Source organism: Spea bombifrons, chromosome 5 (genome assembly GCF_027358695.1).
Source record: "Spea bombifrons isolate aSpeBom1 chromosome 5, aSpeBom1.2.pri, whole genome shotgun sequence".
In the NCBI taxonomy this organism is placed as follows: Eukaryota; Metazoa; Chordata; class Amphibia; order Anura; family Pelobatidae; genus Spea; species Spea bombifrons.
The window spans coordinates 23,874,699-23,898,639 of NC_071091.1; the positions used below are offsets into that span (position 1 = coordinate 23,874,699).

Sequence of the window (23,941 nt, forward strand, 5' to 3'; positions counted from 1 at the left end):
AGAAAACATAGCCAAATCTTATAATATGGAGAAAAAAAAACACTTTATTTTTGAATATATATAGTATATTCAAATCTAGGGTAAATTCAGCAATTTTGTCCATACATAGCTATTTTTGAACTGCTACCTGCCATGTGGTCCTTGTATATTTTACCTGTACATATTACTGTATGGAAATATTATTGTGTTTCTGTTTAGAAGTGATGTTTGAAGGGTTATTGCACATATCCCTACGGGGCAAAGTAAAAATGCCAACATTAACTTATTTGCATAATCCAGTGACTCAAAAATAATAAATTGCTGTTGATTATATTTTTATAGGATTTTCTTGTTGGAGCCCTTTTGTAATCGGTGAGCATTCATCGTCATCATCAGTTTATTTAATGATCTCATATGGCCTCATATTAAAATAAATGGCCACTTGTTTTAGTCATTGTGGAAAGATTCCAGAAGCTCAAATTCTCTTTGCTACTGCTGAAAAAAGCACAAGGCCACACTCAGTCTCCTTTACAGGAACCGTTGTCACGAGGTAGACATTAGATGGAGAAAACCAAGCGGAATGTTTAGTAAATCTCTTTTGCATTACGGCCCGGTGCCGTATAATGCCGATCTGGCACTTTTTTCTCCGATCACCTTGACGGTAGGTGGGTGTTGCTTCATTAGGGTCAGACTGTGGATGAAAGCAGCTCTGGCACCCTCTGGCCAGCATCTGCTAAATAACATACGTGCTGTCTGGATATGCACAGCTGTGCTTCATGTTTTTATACTCTTTTAGAGCGCTGGAGTAGCAGTAAGAGTAAGGATGGGGTGCTGTCGGCCATTTGCTCGGTGTGCTAGATGGCCAGCCAGGGCCTGGGCTTCACCTTCTAACCTTTAACCTCTTTTTTGCCCATCTTCCACTCATGTTTTTTTTACTCCCTGCCCACCAATCATATTCAGTTTTTTATGGACCAGGCTCCAGTAACAGCTATGTCTTGGGCCCCCAGGCATGTAAATAGTCAGCATTAAAAGTATTATGCAGATTTTACCGCTACTCCTCAATATCAATACCACCTTTTACCTTTGTTGTGGAGAGAATTTCCATGTCCTATGATTAGATCTTTGTTTTATATCCCTATCTTTAGATGGAAGAAGTAATATTTTCAGTAAAATATGAATCAGGCTCTAGGTATTTAAAGATGTCACTGCTTTTGTGTGGTTTTAAGACACTTTCGCACCCACCAGTTTGCGGTCACGTCTCGTCATCTGCCCGTTGATGTCATTCTGCCAGTAGCTTTGCTCGATCCATGAGAACTTAATTGTTTTGCCAGCACCAGTGTTTTTAAATAGCACATATTGTGTTAGTAGAGCTTGTCATTATATCATTCTTAAACTGATCTCTCTCAAGTCAGGCATAGCAGAGCTGCATTGTTTGTTGAGTTTTTTTAGTATCTTTATGTAATATTACTCATTCACCACAATCTTTAAAAGAAAAGTGTAACTCAACTCTCAGGATATTATGCTCTCACAGACTTAAAGGGACATGCCAGCCATCATATGCATTTTAGAGCATACAGTAGCTGAGAGGTCCCTTTGAATTTCCATGGTGTCCATCTTGCAAATGCAGGTGTGGATTCTGCAGAATCCCCCCATATGCATTTGCCCACATCCTAGATGTTTTCTGTGCAGGTGGTCTAATGAGATCTCCCATGTGAATGCATAGAAAGAGCATCCATTGATTTCAACGGCAGTGGCTTCCTGCAGCCAATTAGTGGTGAGGACTGGGAGTCACATATCTTGCTGTGCTGGCCACGGCAAAGGGATGATCTATTCCATGTGACGTGGAAGATGTTAAGCAATGATATCAGCACTTTTCTCTATACAGTGTTTTTATATTTGTTTATTTTGTTAGAGTGTTAAACAGTATAATTGGAAATGTGTTGTGTTCTGGTTACAGATCTTGTAAAGTGGGATGAGGTTTTGTGATTTGTTAAGTGGGCCTCTTCAATTTGTAACTCGCCTGCTACGATGTTTAAGCCATTTAAAGTGACTCCTGTTCCAATGTATAGACCCTTTTATGAGGTTGCCTATAAATGTTTATATTGTAGTGCTCCTACAATAATATTATTTAACCCTATCAATACAGCAATGACACAATCACTTAAATAGCATGTAATATAGAGATTATTGCACACAATTTGTTGTTCCTCATGTAGAGAGATTTTTGCTATTTTTTTCCTTAATAATTAATAATTAGTATTTATGATTTAACAAATGGTTGAATGTTTCACCTTGAGCCTGTAGAATTTTGTGGATAATTTTAAACAAATTGTTATACTTTGTAATAAAAAGGTTGGCCAACCGATTTAATGTAACTGTGATTGGCTGGTGTAATCACAGTATGCTACCAATTGGCGTTTAGATTTTATCTCACATTTACTGATGCTCCCCGATATTGTTATGGAATTGAGACAAACTGATTATTATGGGTACATTTTACAGCATTTCCAGTACACCATGTCCCAAAACTATTAACTGTTTAAGAGTCCCAGTTTATCCAGATGATTCAATCTAGCTTCCATGTTTATTTAAAGTAACTGTGGTGCCTACATGTGTTATGAAACTTTACAATTTACCCAACAAGTGCTATTTGAATTCCCCAGCGCAAACCCAATCCTGCTGTCGATCATCACCCCATCATAACGAAAAAGGCACAGAACATGTATATAATGTACCAAACATATATGATTTCCCTTATCAGCCACAGAGGATCCATGTCATTTTCATTTATTTATTTTACACTATGATCCTTTGTAAAAAAAAACAAAAAAAAAACCCTTCTGCTTTGTCTGGTAAGTTAAAGTTAGCGGAAATAGTTCTTCAGATCATGGCTACTTCAGCCATTCTACCAGAATATTGGGGGGTTTCTTTAACTGCAAATGAAACAGGAGTCAGTCAGCAATCACCTGAGAGGAGTACAATAAAGGCACCCCATGATCTCTCTCCCACAGTGAGTCACATATATGGAACCTGCCCAGATATTTAATAAATGAACAAGACCCTAAACTAGCAGCTCTTGCTAAATTATTGTAGATTTTTTACTATTTTGAATAGCAGAATTTGATTGCTCCGAATTTATCAAAATCTTTTTCACTGCCAAACATTCTGTTTTGTTATCGCATTGTTTGTCATATTCTTTTTTTCAGTGTGTTTCAATAGCATTTTTTGTGAAATAAATGGAAATACTTGTAATTTATGAAAATGTCCAATCAGGAATGAAACAATAAATATGATGATATTTAACGTGTTTCCTTTTACTCATGTGTGGTTTAATTAGCAAATTGGAAATTCTACCCATAAACTACTTGAAAATATTTGTTTCCATATAAAACTTGTGAGTTACTTGTTGGAACATAATTCAAAGGCTGAGAAGAGTTTGCAAAATACCGTATTTGTCAGTAGAAGCAGGTAGGTGATTATATGTGGAAATCTAATCACATAAACTAAGTCCTTGTAACCAAGGAAGAACTCTGCATCATGACCATACCTGGGAACTTCTTCGCTTCGGCTACCCAGAGCCTTCCCTTGTGAGGGCCTTCCTGCTGACGTCAGGGGCGTTCCCACATTTAAAGGGAAAATGGGCGGGGAGTGGGGCATGTCAAGACCCCGCTCCCACGACCAGGGGGATTCGGGTCTTGACCCAGAGAAGCGGTGCTTCACCCAGAGAGTTCCCAGGTATGATCATGACCACAACGTTTTAGGGTGCATGGTGGCTTAGAATCCCTAGATGAGCTAAGTGATGAATGCTGAGCACTGGAACAGTCACATATATTCATACTGGCCATTCTTCAGGAACTTTCTTCCACTAAGCATTGCTAATGATGAAATTACCTGCACTAGATATGTACACGGAAAGCAAAATAGATTCAGGAAAAATGTTTTTTGCTGCATTCCTTTTCCGGCAACGAATTTCGTTGGGGGTCTTTTTTGATTCAGAATGACATTCGGGGTGCGTTGTCAAAGAAGAAGATCCCTGACACCTTATGGGCTCACCTTTCATTGTAGTAATTAAGTTCTAGAGTTAGGATTGTCAAAGAGGTGCAACAACAGCAGTTGTAGGGCACTGGGCAGGCAGACACTGGTAGATGGAGCAGGAGCCTCGTGGAGCATATATATACCGTATTTGCTCGATTATAAGACGACCCTGATTATAAGACGACCCCCCAAATCTTAATATTAATTTAGGGAAAAAAGAAAAAGCCTGAATATAAGACGACCCTATAGGAAAAAAGTTTTACCAGTAAATGTTAATTCATTTAAACTATTTGTTTAATAAAAGCTATGATTGAGAAAAATATTTTGGTTTTATTTCCTTCTATTTTCCAACCTGCCCCCCAGTTATGCACATCTGCCCCAGAAATGCCTTATACCCCCTATATGCCACTGTGCCCCATGATATGCCTTTTAACCCTCTAAATGCCACTGTGCCCCATGATATGCCTTTTAACCCTATATGCCACTGTGCCCCATGATATGCCTTTAACCCTATATGCCACTCTGGCACTTAGAGGGTTAAAAGGCATATTATGGGGAAGAGTGGCATATAGGGAGGTTTAAGGCATTTCAGGAGGCAGAGTGGCGTATAGAGGGTTAAAAAGGCATTTCTGGAGGCAGAGTGGCATTAAGGGGGTTAAAAGGCATTTCACAGAGCACCCTGCCTCCAGAAATGCCTTATGCTCCCCATTTAACACCCCCCCCCGCCCCACTTACCGGTACTTCTGAGTCTCCTGTCATGTAGCTGGGGCAGCGTGTAGACTCACGCTGCAGCCGGAAGGAGGCGTGGCTAGCAGCGGGGGTTGTCTGCGTGCATCGCGCAGACATTCCCCGGCTGTCAGAGATCAGAGTTCCCGGCGCCGGCGCCGGGGGCCCTGAGGTTTCTAGTTACGCCCCTGCTCTGAAGTACCGGTAAGTGGGGCGGGGGGGGGGTTTGAGACAGGAGGATCCAGATCCCCTGCAGCTGCGGGGGATCTGGATCTTAGTCGTCTCATAGACAGACTTTGAGGTCTGATTATAAGACGACCCCGATTTGCTCTGAAAAAAACCTCGTCTTATAATCGAGCAAATACGGTATTACACATTATATTGCCACCAATAATCAATATTTATTTATCAAAGAAAAACAATAGATACTATGATAGAAAGTTTTTAAAAAAATTGACTTGTCCATAAATTACAGGTTTGGCTGGTAGCATAAACGGGAAACGGTCTCAATCAACTAAACTCAAGAACAGGGGAAAAATGTCTGCTGCAGTCCCTGTAATCACCACAGTAGTCACTACAGCTTCTGCAATCCACCCCACAAGAGTACTTTGTTTGAACCAAAATACACTCATAGTTAACTTTCAGTATGGTAGGTGAGTAATGAGCATTAATCTCAGCCTCTGCTAAACTAACTGTCACTGTCTCCCACTGCCACACACCAACTCCCATCAGTCTGTACCTGCTTCTACTGACAAGTTAAAATGGTGACAGCGCATTTATATATCTAATTTATGTCCTTTCTCATTGTTAATGCTGATTGGCAAGAGTGAAAAAGTCATTGATATGTGCCCTCCTATACACTGTCCCTCCCAATATACCTCATCAACAAGCCCCCAAAACGGACTTGTAATGGTGGCGGCTACACGTGATGACGAACGGACGAATCGTGGTGAATTTTCTGAACTTTTGCAGTTCGTTTTTGTTGGTTTCATTGGAAATCACCCTCATTTTTGTATTAAAAGAAATGCACAAGTCAGCAACTGATTTGCATGACTGTGCGGATGGTACATACAAATCACTCCTCTACAAAACAGATTTAAATGGTTCCACTCAACGCTACTTGTAGAATTGTTGGCACCCAATGGGTGAAGCTTAAATTGAGGGAATATGATATCACTTTTCATCATTTATTTTTCAAAATTTTCCACAAAGTCAATGATCTTTAGCTTTGCAAAGTTATAGTTTCAGTTAAACAAGGTGAATTGATTGTTCATGCAATTGTGTCAAATGAATCTAAACTATTCTTTAAAGTGAAACTATCCCTCTTGGTTCTTTGTTGTGGTTTCAACACAGACCTCCGGTATTTTCCATATCTCACATTCCTGACATAGTGTGTGGACATATCTAATTCTGGCCTAGGGAAGTGTTCTACCTACTGTAAACAAAAGGAAAATTTCCCTGCTCTTAGTATACATTTTAAAGCGCTAATTCCCCAAGGTGGGCCTCCCATAATGCAAAGTTCCCACAGTCATTCTCCAGAAGGCTGCTATAGTCTCAAAGAGGAGCTCATATAGGTGTGATGGTCAGGTGTCCACATACTTTTGATATATCATATATATATTTATATTAGGCAGGTGTGGGAAATGGTTTAAAAAATAGGCATTTCAATACTTTATTTTTATCATTTAACAAAATGTGAGTGAACAGATATGTAAATCAAATCAATATTTGGTGTGACCACCTTTTGCCTTCAAAACAGCATCAATTCTTGCAGGAACTCTGCAAGTAGGTTGTTTCAAACATCTTGGAGAACGAACCACAGTTATTTTGGGGATTTAAATGGTATCATTTTAACTATACTTTTCTACTTTTGGGGATTTAGGCAGCCTCAGTTGCTGCTCTCTCTTCATGTAATCCCAGACAGACGCGATGTTAAGATCAATACTCTGTGGGGCCCATAACATCACTTGCAGACCTTATTCTGAAAATTGTTTTTAATGACTTTGGCTGTATGTTTGGGGATGCCTCCCATTGAGGAGGCCATTAATTCTGGCCAAATCCCCAACTCCATTTGCAGAAATGCAGCCCCAAACTTGCAAGGAACCTCCACCATGCTTCACTGTTGTCTGCAAACACTTGTTCTTGTACTGCTCTCCAACTGCTCTGTAGCCTCCTTCTACAGCCAAATACCTCCAATTTTGACTCATCAGTCCAGAAAACATGCTGCCATTTTTCTTCCCTTCAGTTCCTGTTTTTTATGAATAAAGTTGAGTTGCTTTGCCTTGCATCCATGAAGAACACTTCTAACCAGATTTCTCTGGACAGTATATGGGTATACCGAGATCCCACTGTTTTCTGCCAATGCTTAACTGATGGCGCTGTTGGACATCTTCTGATGCAGCTATGTTCCTTTGTGCTTCTTCAAAAGAGTTTAGACAGAGCAACTGGAAACCCTGTCTGCCTTGAAATGTTTCCTGGGGGAGACTTTGCTGATGGGAGTGATAAAGGTCCTCTGTACGCCTATGAAGATATTCCATTTAAAATTAGCTCTTTCCAGCTACAATAGTCATCTACAACATTAACAACGTCTGCACTGTATTCCTGATCCATTTCATGTTATTTTAATGGACAAAATTAGCTTTTCTTTCAAAAACAAGGAGATTTCCATGTGACTCCAAACTTTTGAACACTTGTGTATATATATAGTTTAGATTGTGTCACTCAACAGAAAAATAAGCACTGTCCTACAGTACTAAAAATAATACACTTTACAGACACCATTCTAAATTAATCTACAGTCATCACATATAATTCCTCAAGAATACAAACAGTTTTACCTCATTAAATTATGGATTTAAGCCCGACCATTATAGAACTTGTTTTACCAATGGTGTTTTTTTTATTATTATTATTATATGCGATTACTGGATGCTACGCCCTTATGTGCATAGCTTTCTTTACAGTCAATGCTGTGCTTACACACCCTTTGTCTTCCTTACAGTAGCAATGCTCCCTCTCAACATTCCAGTGCTTCATGGGTGTGGGCGAAGGCAGGAGATGGCGTCATCAATCATGCAGTTATAACTGAACAGGCCCGGTTTGCCATTCAAGCCAGACTGAAGCATTGATTGAAGAAGTCAAGACCTTTCTCAGTATCAACAAGAACGCATACAAACTATCACAAATAGCAAAGGGCTGCTGACACATCAGAGCCACCAAACATGTTACACAAGTCAAAGCGTTCATCAACAGGCTTATTAAGTTTCTTTTATTAATACGCTGTAAATATATTTTACACACTTGCTTCTATGCAGCCGAGAAAGGCCTGCAAGTTCAATTACTCTAACAGCATCTTAGACAATTAAAAGCAGCTTACGCTACACAATGACAGACATGACTGCAGGATATTTGTGATACGAATTTATTGTGCCTCCATTTAACTCCCCTGCAATCATTATCATTATCAAGTAAATATACAGTACTTATGTCAAGCACTTATAGTAATAGCTATAAATCAAAACGTCAAATTTGTTAATAGCGTGTAAGACTAGTTCTGAGGTTATTAAAGTTTCTTAATGTTTAACCTCTTCATAACAAAATATATTTTGCATCTGTGAACCCCAGAACTTCACTAGCACTTTTTCTAAGTGTTCTTATTTATTGCAGCCACACAAAATATTTATATATTTTTAACCCTATGAGTTATAAGCCATATCAAGACATGAGAATGAAGTATATACATAGAAACACATGATTTTACAGCAGATAAGAACTATCCAGTCCATCTAGTTTGCCCATTTTTCTTGATGTAATGAATCAGACTTACTTATTCCTTGTTCTTGTTTATGATTTGGAATAGCTTTATGCCTATCCCATGCATGTTTAAATTAGCCTCTACCACTTCTGTTTACATCTACCACTTACATCTTAGACTTTGCCCTCCTTGTTATGGATTATGACCTCTTGATCTGACATTTTTTCTTATTTTAAATAAACTTACCTGCTGTATTTTGTTGAATCCCTTATTACTTAAATGTTTCTATCACATCTACAGTCTATTGGCTCAAAAAAGATAACTTACTTGGAATTGTTTCCAGTTAATGACAAGGATTTCTAACTTTTTATATACCATAGATTGTAAGCTTGTTTGAGCAGGGCCCTCTTGTGTGCTGTTAAAATGTGTCTTTGCCATATCACAGATAATTCTACGCCATAGAAAAAGTTCTACTATTACTATTCCAATAATAAAAATTACTTTTTTCCATGTTGTAACTTAGTAGCGGTGGGTCCCAGAGTATCAATTAACAAAGCTAAGAACTTAGCGCACATCTAAATAGGGTAAAAGTTATAAATACTTGCCCAAAAGACTTCTACAAATAATGCTTATAGGTCAAACAAAAAAAAAACAACATGAAAGAGACAAAAGAAGGAACTTATAGTGCAGTATATTGATATAAAAAGATATAAAAAGAGTAAGTGTTAAAAATAATTAGACTCTTACACTCTTAACAACTCAAATATTAAGATGTGGGATAGCCGTATGGTCTTGGAGAAATCCTATAAAGTGTCCGTTGGATAGATTCTTGTGTGCATGCTCCAGAACATCAAATTGCTGGAAAGATAATTTTAAATAAATCTTTTTATTGTCCAAAGAGGAATGAGATACATTAGACATCATAAACAGTATAATGTGAATAACCATAGCACAATAAAAGAGGTATCAAATCCAATGGTCACAGACCATAGAACACCGTAGTAGGTCTGTAGACTGTAACAAAATGAACAATAAATAAGGTTGATATGTTACTATGTTATTACTTGTGTCTATTTTGCTGCTTTGGCTTCTTTATTCTCTCAGGGTTTTACTGTCTTATTTCCTTAACGATCATCCTAAGAACATCTGTAATGACTATTTAAGAGAAGGGATTGTAGTCTAGTCTCCAGGAGAACAAGTAAATATTAAAATGTAATATATTTCAGCATATTCACTCTGATGCTGATCCTCAAAACAGTCCAGACATGCTTGTTTCCCAACACACAAAAACAGGAGCAAACCATGCAATGGTACAGTGAAGATACAAGCTAAAGTGAGGGTGTCTGAAAAATGTTCTAGGATTGGACTCTAATCACAAAGCCAAAATCTTGCTGTAGGTAGTATTTGGTCTTACTCATATATGACCTCTTACAGATGGTCATAAAATTATGGAACTGTGAGAATTTCAGACATAGGGACATCTTCTTGCTTAGCACACAATTATGATGATTACATCACAAAATATTTCCCTTTAATCCATTTAACAAGGTTTCATTGATTGTTGCCTGGAATAACAGTATGGCATTGTGACATTCTAGAGAAAACAAGATATTTTTCCAGGCTACCACACCCATAACAAATACAGTTAAGAGTTATTGTGGCATTTTGCCATAATGACTAAGGTGCCATTACCTGGTACCAAGTAGTCTAGAGACTTGGCAGAACCCCAACAGATCTTAAGTTGTCGTGTCAACCATTAACAACGTCTCATTAAAAGCCTAGAACAAATCTTATATGAAAAAGCAGAGGTGGAACACAGATGTGGCCCAACCTCCAAATTTACAAAAACATGAAATATATGTAAGCTGAGCTATAAGCAATATATTAGGGGCTCTAAACAAAAAATGGTTACTTGTACACATAGAATATGGATTTAATTATACACAAGTTAATATATAATTATGTGTAATCTATTTAGAAGTCAATCAAAGAGAACCCCAATTTGAGGTACACCTCACCCTCATTTTACCTTTGTAAGTAAAATAAACCGCAACTGACAAAAAAACCTGACAAGTATGTGAAAGAATATTACAAGAGGGTATTCTAGGTGGTTATTACAATTAAGTAGCTGTTAAGAGACATTCTACAGTATTCACTATTCATTTAAAATACATGATGGATATATTAGGGTGCAAACATGTAAAGAATGAGAAAATTGTAGATTCCATTTCCTGGGGTTTCCTTGCCTCAAGCCAAAATGTCAATGTACTGCAACAATACCTTTAGTTGTATTTTACAACGACATGAACATTACTTAAATGTTTTTGTATTATTTTGTGGGCATATCACTTAATTTATACAATATATAAAAAAGAGGGTTAGCTATATTTTAGTTTAACTACTGTAATCATCTAATATAAAGTAAGGTTATGTATAATGGCCTAGCAAGTCCATTTGTGCTATCAGGCTCCCTGTAGTGCCGCTGTTCACTGAATGGGCAGTTTAAAGAGGCGATCACTTATCTCCTCAATCAGCCCATTGACACTATGGAGGACTATGCCGACATGATATCCTGGCACTCAGTAAGGAAGGCAGCCCAGGGGGGAGGCTGAAACCACTGCCAGGATAAGGCCTAGGGCAGCACCAAACCTAAACACACCACTGATTATTATGATTCCTCATTTCCCCATAACAGTCCATCTTCCATGCTTCAGTCAAACTCATTAATTATCATACTGAGGAATTAAATATATAATACGTTTGGTTTTTTTGGCTGTTATGATGTGGAGCTTGATTATTATGCTGTAATGAGTACAAGTTGGACAGAAGTTGGACACTTGCTCTCAGCCTTGCACCCAATCTGTGATCAAGCTGTGTGTCCTCCTACCTGATTTTTTATAAGCTATACAGCCATGTTAAGATTAGATAGGACTCCCCAAAATTGGAGTACTTTCATGTAGCGGCAGGTTAAGCAGGATATGACCATTTATGCAGATAGGCACTTTTGAATAGTATTTGCTAGGTATGCACTGATTCCTTGCTTTGATGTTTTCAAAAAGAAAACAGAACAATACTTTTGAAAACCTATTTTTGATCTGATATCAGTAATAAATATTTTTGGTGGGAGGTACTTTTTATATATCGAGTTTAACAGCTACGCCCCCCAGCTGAAGTGGTAGAGGCTAATACAGTAAGGGAATTTAAACATGTATAGGATAAGCAAAAAGCTATCTAAAACAAGGACCGATTAAGACATGAGTCTTACATCAGGAAATATGGACAGACTAGATGGGCTGATTTGTTCTTATCTGCCGGCAAATTCTATGTTTCTATAAGATCGGTGGTAAGTACCGTATTTGCTCGATTATAAGACGAGGTTTTTTCCAGAGCAAATGCTCTGAAAAATACCCCTTGTCTTATAATCGAGGTCGTCTTCTAATCAGACCTCATTCTGCTTCGGCCGTGCTGCTTACCGGGCTTTGATCGCGAGCAGCGTCTCTGCTATTATCAGCAGGAAACAGGAAGCTAGCACAGTCCTCACATAACTCTACCTCCCCCTCCATCCTCTGGGGGCGGGGCTAGAGAAGTTGCTCGCACAGCCGGGCCCCTGCAGAAGTCTGCGAGTGGGAGATCTGCAGTTCAGGTAAGGGGGTGGGGGGTTTGAGCTTGTGTGTGTATGTGTGATTAATGGAATGAATGAGTATTTAAATGTTTGTGAATGAGTGTGTGTGTGTGATAGCATGGATGTGTAAGGGGGTGGGGGTGGTAGCATGGTATAGGGAGGCTGTAATCACACTTCTAACATCCCCAGGTTCCAGCATGTACTGGCTGCCTTGGCTTGATAGGAGTGTGATTGCTGTTAGCAGTATATATAAATATCTCCAGAAATGCATTTTAACCCCCTATATGCCACTCAGCCCCATGATATGCCTTTTAACCCCCTATTTGCGAGAGTGGCATATAGGGGTATAAGGCATATCATGGGGCAGAGGGGCATATAGGGGGTTAAAAGGCATATCATGGGGCACAGTGGCATATAGGAGGGTATAAGACATTTCTGGAGGCAGTGGCATATAGAGGGTTAAAAGGCACATCATGGGGCAGAGTGGCAAATAGGGGGGCATAAGGCATTTCTGGGGGCAGAGTGGCAAGCCTGGGGGCAGATGTGCATAACTGGGGGGGGCACATAAAAGGAAATAAAAAATATATTTTTCTCAATCATAGCTTTTATTAAATATGAAAATTAGTTTACATGAATTAATATTTACTAGTAAAACTTTTTTCATATAGGGTAGTCTTCAGGCTTTTTGTTTTCTTCCTAAATTAATATTTTGATTTTGGGGGGTCGTCTTATAATCAGGGTCGTCTTATAATCGAGCAAATACGGTAATACTAGGCACATGCAGTGTTACGATGCACAAATACTTATAAAGTCTTGCACTCAACTATACAGATCTTTGAAAATTAAGCATTTACTCCAAGCTACATATATATTCCGAGTGTCCTCAAATCTTTCTTTGAAATAGATGTAAAAGACCATGATGATACGAAGAATATTTTTTCCACAAGGTTCAGCTGTGACTAGAGTTTCACCTGCAAAAATGGGACTAGCTGAACTTGATTTATTACTGCCGCCTCTTCCACGAGTCACATCTGCAGCTGTCTGCAGTCACATGTCCTTCTGTGTAATTACTCATTTAGTCTTTATTTTGATTCTCTTAAATAGTATATATATATGTTAAGCCGTATTAGTCTGGTAGACAGAATGTCAAAAAATCAGAGTATTGCAGAGTATGCGGTGATACATTTTTTATTGGACTAACATAATGTTTAAATGATCATGTTGATCAGTATTGCTTCAGACCTGATGAAGAGAGGATAACTCTCGAAAGCTTGTCTTTTAAATATTATGTTAGTCCGATAAAAAAGGTATCACCGCAGCATACACTGCAATACTCTAATTTTTTGACATTGTATATCTATCTATCTATCTATATATATATATATATATATATATATATATATATATATATATACTTCCTTAACACGATAGTAAAAGCTCATAACACGTAAGACCTATATTAAAAGCCAACATGTGTGCTAATTAATTTGCATAAATAAACCTGTAGATATGTGACATAGCATTTTGGCAAAATTCCATGCTCTAGTTGAAAGACAATTTCAAGAAGCCTGTTAGATAAAATGTGCTTAGTTTTTCTCACATGGCTTCTTCATTTTTGCTTTATTTTTGTTGACTAAACAATGACAGTGTAATATTTAATTTGTTGTTGTTCATCTGAGGTTGTATTTATCTAATTTTTTGACCTGCTAAGGAAAAGCTAAATATTTCAGCTAAAAAGGTAAAATCACATACCAAAAAAAGATCTTGAGAACAAAGTATTTTCTATCTTGGGGGCATCTTGAGTTTTAGCTTACTTGTGCCATCACAAAGGGAAAGGTCTCTATTAATTAAGCTGTCTGATACCACCCACAAGGGCAGTCTAGAAACAAAACGCAAGGCAACAGCCAACTTATTAACATTAGTCACTGCCACACGACCTTGTTAACTACCAAAACTGAACATCAATAAATAACATAAACAACATAATTAACATGAAAATACATGAAAGATACACTGGCACTGACGTAACTACAGGGATAGCTACAGCTGCGACTGGGCCTGTGTGTCTAGGGGGCCTGGTGCGACCCCTGAAAACCCATTCTTGCTGTCTTCTCATACCGGTTCAAAATTGTTTAGAAAGGGCCCTTCCGACCTGGACCGTACCAATTCAGGTCGGAAGGGCCCTTTCTAAACTATTTTGAACTGGCACGGGGAGACAGGAGCATAGAGGTGAAACAGAGGCTGCTCGCAAAGCTGTTTCTCCGCGAGCAGCCGGAGGGAAAGCTGCAGGAGCATTGAGAGGTAAGCGGAGGCGGGAGGGAGGTGGGATGTATGTATATGTGTTTGTTTGTGTATATATATGTAAGCATGGATGTATAATTGTGTACTTGTGTGTGTAAGCATGGATGTGTACTTGTGTGTGTGTGTCAGCATGGATGTGTAATTGTATGTGTGTGAGCATGGATGTGTAATTGTGTGTGCGTGTGAGCATGGATGTCTTACCTACGGGAGACTGGGGGTGCACACGCGGCTCCACTGTGAGGCTTCAGCTAAGGCCTCGACGGATTGACACGCATGCGCGCCTACTAGTGGTAAGGCGCATGCATGGAATAAAACATGTATACCTACTTGCTCTACAGGTAGTAGGAGAAAAGGCATGAGACCGCGCAAAACGTCATCCGTTAGTACTCCGGCATGAACTAGTGACTTTTTACCCGTATTCTGTTCCTGTACCACTTCTTTACTGCCTGCCTCCGGTATTTTGACTCCTGGACCGTCTCCTGACTGAGTATTTGCCACCTGCCCTGACTTATGTCCTTCTAATCAGCCTACATATTGTTCCTGCTTTGGGTATCCATTACCTAAACCTGACAGGATGTGTCTGTAATTTGTGTGTTTACATATGTTTTATGTTGGAAAGGGGGAGGCAAGGGGCAATGATGGTACAAATTAGCTGTTGAAGTTGGGGGGCCCGGGTGGAATTTTCGCATAAGGGCCCGGTGGTTCCTAGTTATGCCCCAGTACACCAGAATGGTCATCCTTGCTTTTGTCTGGAGGGATACCAGCTGTTATTTGTTCCCTTGTGCAGAGGAAATGTGCCCCCCATATCAGATCTGTAGTACCCATAAGGTAAGGATCAGGTTGATATGTCAATGAAGATTTTTCCTCTGTAGAGATAGAGAAACCGGAGAGCTAGGAGACCTAAAGAGAAAGTAGGAAGATAACCAGAACAAAGAGATAAAAATAGAAAGAAATAGGATATAGAAAAGATATAAAGATAAGGAGGAGAAATAGTTAGAAGGGGGTGATAGATGAGGAACCATAAAGAGAAAATGAGAGAGCTAACAAGAGGGGAGAGCTAAGGAGAAAGGGATGAGATTAAGAGAAAAAGAAACAGATGAGAGAAAGAGAAATGGGAGAGTAATGACAAAGGGTTGCTCATAAAAAGAGGAAAGATAAAGAATATAGAGAAAGATAGAGGAAATGGCAAGATAAAGGTAGAAATAAAGGGTAAGAAGAAAGCTAGGGTAAAGGTTTGAGGTAAAGGGAAAAAGAGGGAGTGATAAAGAGAAAAGGGAGAGATGAGATAAAGAGAAAGGGGAGAGATAATAATCAAGGGGAGGACCACAGATAAGCGGAGGGATAAATAGAAAGGGGTGAGATAAAGGGGGCAACAAGAATGACGAGAGATGGGCAGAAAGGAGAGAGGTAATAACATAGGGAGAAATGCCTGTGTGTGTTTGGAAAATGTTTGTATGCTAGAGTAAGTGTCTAAGGGCGAGCAAGTGTGTGGACGCAAGGCCAAATGAAAGCCAGGATGTTTATGTATAAGGGTGTGGGCAGGTGTGGGTGTGTATGGGGAGGTGTGGGTGTGTATGGGGCAGCATTTGTAAGGGTAGAGTATATGTGTGCATTCTATCCATTACTGTTAGGCGCCTAAAGGGTATAGAATGAATACAGGGTGTGTATGAGCCAGACTGAGAGGAGACCTAATACTCTGAGAGGCGCAATCTGGGTGCTGGATAAATCATGTGAACGTGTGTAAACTGGACGCTGGGGCAAGTCCTGTGGGTGCAATATAGATGCTGTGGCAGATCCTTGTACATACTATATAATTAATATCTGATGTCTAAGCAGACAGACTTGGTTGCATATTTCACAGAGGTTATTTGTTTATAAACATTTTGCAAATATGTGTGTTTTGTGTTTTTATATAAAAAGCCTTTTTATAAGTGCCCCCCTACTTTTGTCCCTGTCACTTTATGTGCCCCTCCCTCCCCTCCATATGATTGGTGGAGACGCCACCGTCTGAGAGTGAGGAGGTAAAATAAGTAAAGAAAATGAGCCGAATGACACCTTTGAGATGAATCCCCGTGTGTGTAAACTTCACCTTGTAAGAAACAAATTACACCACACACAGGAAGCACCCTCACCTCGCATTGACCTCTCGGCAAGAGCCTTACCTGATAGCGCTCATGATTGCCATAGGCTCCAGCCAATGGGACGCCGCCTTGCTCCAGACAGCCAATCACAGACACACTAGGAGGGCCCTGCTGAGACCGCCTCCCCGTTCGTGTACACCTGCCGCTCGAACCGCCTCCTCAGCACCTTGCCACACAGGTACCTGGGTGAAGCGCTGGGCGGTGCCAGGAGGTAGAGGTTGGCACCAGCGAACGGAAGCAGCTACGCTTTAGGGAATAATTTAAGCAGACGGCATTCGTTACGGTAACACACAGCGCTGCTGGTGCCCGTGGCGTCTTTTCAAGTGACAGGGCGGCCAATGGGAGAGCAGGTAGCGCCGTACTGTATTAGTGGGAGGGTGGTTGGCAGGTCCGGGGTTCCATCCAGCCGGAGGCAGTGACGTGTGACAGGCGCCCTCTCCCTGCTACCTGTGCACCAGCGAACAGCACCTGGACCGCACACTGCAGCAGCGCCTCTACACTGCCACCGCCACCCAATAGCTGCAGCCATTACCTGTATCGCAAGCCACTGCCTAAGCCACCTGCACGCACTGTACAGCATCTTCCCCGAGTACACTGGAGCTCCTCTGGTTAAGCAGAATGCGTTGGATAAACCCCGTGCTGGCATCTCACTGCCTGGATCTGTAGCCATCTGGACCTGTTGCTGGTTTCGGTCCTCCCACTGGGTCAAAGAAGATCTCAGAGGAACCTGTTGCACCACAGGTGAGGAAGCCTAAGCCTGGTAGCTGCCACGGGGGTGCCCGTCCGCTTTTGGGTTATTTCAGAGCAAAACTGGGTAATCCAAGAACTTTTGACATCTGAAGAACCCACAAATAATCAGTTATGAAATACCTCATTCTCCTTCATATCTTTATATTATAGGTTCTAGATTGTAACTTTAAGGAAATAGTTAGTTGAAGGGGGGGGGGCAGCTTCTTGGCCCATTAAATTACATCTGTGTTATACTTAATGGTGAAAAGCAGGTGTAGTATTTTAGAGTAAATCATTGTTATACAGATTCATTGTACTAAAAATTACTTCATTTTAAAGATAATAAACTTGCTCAAAAATAAAGGTTAATGGGGAAAAAATCCTTTTTACAGCAGAGTAGGGTATGTTCAGAAGCTAGAATTAAAAGGCATATGCTTGGCTGTAGTCTATACATAATTTTAATGTAGCAACAGATTTAAATATATTGAATTTTTAATATTTTAATATAAACGAGACAAATTAAGTTTTATTTTTGATACTTTAACCTTAACGTTTTCTTTTTGTCCATCATTGAAAGCAGGATGTTTATTACATACATCTGCTAGAATATAAAGGAAATAGTTTGCATATTCTCCACCATTGATAGTTCCCAATTAAATGACATGTTTCATAGTTCAGTGACAAGACACAATATTATTCATCCGCATATACATTGGGACGCCTTGATCGATGTATTTAGGTTACATATTTAATAACAGGCACATTGATATTACTTTTTAGCCTCTAGCAGTTTAAGTGAGTAAATAGCTTGCAATGTTTTAATTGCAGGCCACTTCTTAATTGTTAACAAGTCAACTAAAAAAACAGCTTACAATGAAATGAATTCTATGATAAACGCATATGGTCTCTTGTCAAAGAACCAGGCTGATCTGGCCTTTCTGTAATCTTATGAGTTTCTAGTACTCCATAAAGCCTGTCAGTGTTTCCCCCCCCCCTTAATTACATGTTTTAAACACAAGAAGCATAATGATTTAGGTGCATAATAACATTTTTGTATGTTATATATGTGAACGCTGCATGATAAACAAGTATTATAAGGTGCATACGCACCTCCTTACTGTTCCTTAATTGTCAGAAATGGAGTTATTGTTATAAGATGGTAAGATGTGTATTGTTTTCTAGAAATTACATTCTATATATTGATATTAGAAATATATATGTAATATAAAACACATTAAATACAGTATTGTTGCATAAACAATGTATGTCCTGTACCACTGACAAGTGGTCATAGAAAAATGGCAAGGGAGCACCAGTTGGTTATCTTGTACAACTACTGAAAAAAGATGCCCTGTTATTTTAATGGTGTCAAGCGGCAATGTTTGCCAGGCTTTCTGATGGTATGTAGCCGTCAGCATTAAAAACATGGACTCTGCGGCATCCTAACAATGTTGTATGTTGAGTGGAGTAGGTGCTTTTTCTATGTTGGTCCAATAGAAGGTATCAATGACCCCATCTTCTCTTGGTCCATCTTCCGTATTAAGCTTGTGTGGACTTAAGCGTTCAATCACTTGGCTATTTTAGCCTAGGTTGCCAGCTATGTGCAGTGTATGTAGCTAGCAACCTGGGCTTAAAATGTCAATCACATAAATGGTGGTTAAACTGTGAAAATAGGAGAATAAGAATGTAACGAGAGGGCAGGGGACTTCCAACAATGTCCAAAAATGTGTCCAACCCCTAGTATTCATAGTGTTAAAGTAACTTTACTAAAGTCTTGTGCATAATGTACTTTTTAACGGCATATGTGGTCTCTAAACCATGATTGAATATTATGTACAAGTGTTTATTATACTTGAGATTTCATGCCATATTTGATGGGGATTGTACGGGCAAAGTTTAATACCTTCACGTTCCGGCAAACAATGAAACTGTACAGAAATCTCTCTTCTTGGCACTCTTGCTTAACTCTCTCTTATCAAACCTTGAGTGCAAAGAAGTGCCTTATGAAACAATTTTCCTAGTAGCCTGAAAGAAATTAGTGGTAAATATGCAAAACTTAAAGGAAATATCCACTGGCTAAGAATGCAATCAAGATCCTTCTCGCATTGGTTTCCCCAGTGATTAGGGTTGCAACCTAGCAGTTTTACCAGTAAGCTATTAAAATGTAACCATGGAAAATAGTAATTGCAAGCAAGCATTAACATGTTTTTCCCCCAGAAAAGAGTGCAATGTCATTTGTCTCTATAGCAAACTAACCTTATATTGGAATAACATTATTGGTACAATAATCCAACCAGATAAGTAAATGTATTACTCATTTAGCTCACATTGCTGATTAAATGAATGTTTTTTGTTTTTAGTATGTTCCCTGGGTATTTCTGCTCATTTGCAAGCTGTGTGTGTGTGTGTGTGTGTGTGTGTGTACCCATATTTTGTGAAATTCTGTGCAATGCACTGATATAAATTAATAATAATAATCCACTAAAGGCAAGTGTACATTCTAAAAAACACTTTTTAATTTTGAGGGTGGAAACAATTTATTGTGTACTTAAGACTGAATCTTATACTCTTAATATGCTTCTAGATAAAGCTCTGTGAAGCTTATCTTATTTCTCAAAATGACTGAGGCCATTTTATTAAGTGCCATAAAAGCTGATTCTCCTCCATATGACTCTTTGTACAAAACTTCAAGTACTTTGAAGTACTTCTATTTTATTGAAGGTCACACTTGCATACAGGTTTAGATGGTTAAAATGGAAAAACACAACTAAAAATGTGCAAGCATGGAAAGAAAAGGAGCATGCCAGGTTTTTCAGACATCGTTTAAATTAGATTAAAATTTAGCAATATCACAAAATTTGAAGCATGTTGTCTTTTTTTATATTGCTTGGCTGAGAAATGTGCCCTGTTTCTTCAGATGCATTACATTACACTGCAGATTCTGTAGTGCTTTACAGTAAAAATCGTACTTTTATAATCGCAAACAATAACACACTGGTAAAAGAGAAGGAGAGGGTCCTGCTCTTGACACAGTATTTGGACTACTATAAAACATAGTTTTACATAAGCTGAATTTAACTTGAAGAATAACAGTCTAATTCAAGATACTTGTTTAGCTTCTCTTTGGATGTTTTAATACTAATATCGTTAAGGGGATCATCTGGCTTGAATAGCCCATAAGAAAATGCACGTATATATACATGACAGTAGCTTTCATATTGTTTCCAACTTTCCAATCATTGGCAAGTTCTACGCGCCTCCGCACCCACTAAGGAATTTTGGATCTCCTGTTAAATTATGTATACTTTCTTCTTTTGGGTCTTGGTTTGCATGACTGTCAGTGCATACCTCAGCAAACGGGGACATTTTTGATTTAGGTATGTGGTTAGAGGTATGGCTAAGGGCAAGACTTTACTGAGACTTTATTACATCATAACCTATTGACAGCTATTTGTGCAACTGAGGAGATTAAGAAGCACAGAGGCATAAGGGTCACTAAGAGGGACTGTCCCTACCTATGTAAAAAGTTAGAGGTATGAAAAATAGACCCCACACAGTTTTTATACCTTCCTCTAGCACAGGGAGCAGTCCCTCTTGACACAATGCGGGTGGGATAGGGTCACCTGGCAATATGTTGTATGTGACCTCTCCCAGTGCCTGACTCCCAAATACTGAGCATGCATCACTAAGTATAAGGAGAACCTGGTTCTGAAACTTCACACAGTACTTTTTTTTTTCTGGTGCGACTTTGCTGTTTATTGAAATATTTATGATCATTAAGGTCTCCAATTTCCCCAGGACTTTGAATAGTGCGACCTTAGATATTGCACATAGGCTTTTATACAATGAATACAGTAGAAAGTGACCTCTTGTCTCGTGTTAGAACTGGAATGTTTTGCATTGCTGGGTGTTTCTCAGTCGGCACTGTGTTACTAAGTAAACCAAACTCCTAGCCGAAACTAAAATGAAGCAGGTGTATCTGTCCATCTCCGTATCTGTGTCCTCCAGGGAATTTACGCAACACACCCCTGAGCTCTGTGATTAGACTGTCAGGCTCATGCAAAGTGTTTGACTTATTAGTTGCCTGCCCAGGTTGTGGCATATATATATGATATATTTGATTGAAAGTGTTTGTCGCTGGAAACAAATAACCATATAAAGCACGCAGGGGCATAACCGAGAACATGTCGTTAAATATATACACAAGTATACATATTTCAATACGGGGTGACATTTAAGTGCATACAGGTAGAAAAATGATATACAGCTCTGTACAAGAATGCATATTTGGTTTTTGTCAGTTACTGATTCTGTTGGAGTGTTTTTACAGCGCAGAAGTGGGTCATCACCAATAGCCTAAACAGTCAGCGACTGTGTGCTACTCCAAAGAAATGCAAAATGTCCAGGGGGTGCATAAAACCAGTACAATGTGTTTTTTTGGCATGAATACCAGCCCAGTAATATGTGTTCCTAGAAGTAATAAATAAATGTCTCCCATGAAATCTACAGTAATCTGGTTCCAAAATGTTTGTGTGTGTGTATATATTGTATATGTAGCACTTTTTACATACATGCAAAAGGTAAGACAAGCTTAGAATTCAGACTAAGATAAAGAGATGCATTAGGGCCCTGGTGTCACGATTTATATATCTATAAACAGCGGCCACTGGCTGGATATGCATGGCTACATGTTATTTCATACATCTTCTAGGGAAACTGGGTTCGCAGTTTTTTACGTTCAGAAAAAAAAGATTGCACCACAAAAGACTATTAGGCTAAAAAAAATGAGAATAAAATGGGGTTGATGTAAACCTTTATAAGCAGGGTATACCTATATGTCTAGAATGCACAGCATGGGTCGCTTGTATTATCCAAACTCTTTGGGTGATAAATGAATGCAACAGATATGAAGGCTGTTGTGTTTGTTTCGGATGTATGCATCAAAAAATGTAACATTTACCAAATCATGTTGAAAATGTAGATACAGCTTGTTGTTTTTTGGGGTTTTTTTGTGTGCCACTAAATGTGCTAATTACAATACAGACTGATTTGGGCAAATATACTTATTTCAATACAATACCAGTAAATACTAACCAACTTTGTCTTCTCTTATTAGAGACTTCCACAGACCTTGAAAAAGAAGCATCTGAACTTGTGTAAAAAAACAAGGCTAAGAAGTCCAACATGGCTGAAAGCACCACTGGGAAGAGCACTACCAGCTGGTTAAAATCCCTAACCATTCGTAAAAAGCCCAAGGAAGTTTCCTCGTACACCGGGTCTGTTTCGGCAGAGACCACAGAGGATAGAGCATGGGGAAGTACATCTACAATAAGCTCTTCGCCTGGCTCAAGAGAAAATCAGCACCCCAACTCTATGCATAGCGGAGGAACAGATTACAATGGGGACACCAAGACAGACAGGATGTTTAGTGAGAAAACTGGTCGCAGAAACCTCAAGATCTCTCGTTCTGGACGTTTTAAGGAGAAGAGGAAAGTACGTGTTAGCTTACCGGAAAGCCCTAAGTTTTTTCAAGAGAATCCATCTAATGCAAATGACGAGAGGCAGTGAGCTATAGTAAAGCTCTCAATTGGGCTTCCGTCCGTGGTAGGAAACCTGTACCTTTTTAAAAAGAAAAAAATGAAGTCTTGCAATTTTTTTTAAAATGGAAAAATCAACCACTGGTCTGGGCAAACACTAAATTCAGTGTTCTTAATCTAGTCTCATGAGTGATGGCATCCCTTTACTATTTTAATTACTACAGTGATGCATGTATTGAAGAAGTGATACATCCTATAGGATAACTTTGTAAAGACTTGTACGAAGGTGGACCATGTCTTAAAAAAGAAATACAAACAAGGAGACGAGTAATTGGTGCTAAATGTTAGCATCTCCTCATTCTAAATAGGACTATTTGTTTGCTTAATGGAGATTTCAGCTGAACCCCTTTCTGGATGAAGATCTATTTTTTTTTTTTGATAATATGTAACAATTGAAGTGTCAATTGCATATTGTAAACAATTCATGATTTAAGTCTCCATAAAATATTTATTTCTTGAAATAAGAGTAGGCTTGTAGCTATAGGGCTGATTTTATTATTTGTCTTAATGTTTTAACAGAACTATTTCATGGATGGAAATCCATGAATTAGGTCTAGTATTTGTTTTGTGAGGGGCAGATATTCACTGCTTGAAGAGCCACTGGCCAGAATAATTTGTCCTGATTTAGAACTTTTGTAATGATTCCCCTTTATCAAATGCACTTTGACCTGGAATACGTTTTCTAACTGTTTTAAGGGGAGGCAACTTTTTTATATTGAAAAATCTATTGATCAAATATTTTGTAATTGATATTCATATGAAGGCAAAAATGTAATGCTACTGGCTTAATGAATATTAAAATACTACAAATGCAAACAAGAATGTATTTAATGTACTTTCCAATATATATATATATATAACACACACTATAAAAACACTTACTATAAAAACACTTACTTTAAAAAGTAGTACATATAGATAAAAGAAACAAATAGAAATACACTACATTACTAACAGGTTTAATGACTAAGTATATTTAGCCAATTCAGATATATAATCTTCAAAATGTGTGGACTAAATCATCATCATCATATAAATTAGGAACCTTTTTTTTTTT

The 23,941-nt window shown here is 38.8% G+C and overlaps 1 protein-coding gene across 1 annotated transcript; it reads left to right on the forward strand.

Moving 5' to 3' along the window:
• Nucleotides 1-16,719: 16,719 nt before the first annotated feature.
• Nucleotides 16,720-23,706, forward strand: PRR15 (proline rich 15). The gene is made up of 2 exons (XM_053467572.1): nucleotides 16,720-17,299; nucleotides 22,404-23,706. Exon 2 carries the CDS (start codon nucleotides 22,472-22,474, stop codon nucleotides 22,853-22,855), a length of 384 nt encoding a protein of 127 aa, XP_053323547.1. The 5' UTR covers nucleotides 16,720-17,299; nucleotides 22,404-22,471; the 3' UTR covers nucleotides 22,856-23,706.
• The last annotated feature ends 235 nt before the right edge of the window (nucleotides 23,707-23,941 follow it).

Coding starts and splice junctions, on each gene's coding strand:
- PRR15 (XM_053467572.1), top strand. CDS start 22,472: ATGGCTGAAAGCACCACTGGGAAGAGCACTACCAGCTGGTTAAAATCC.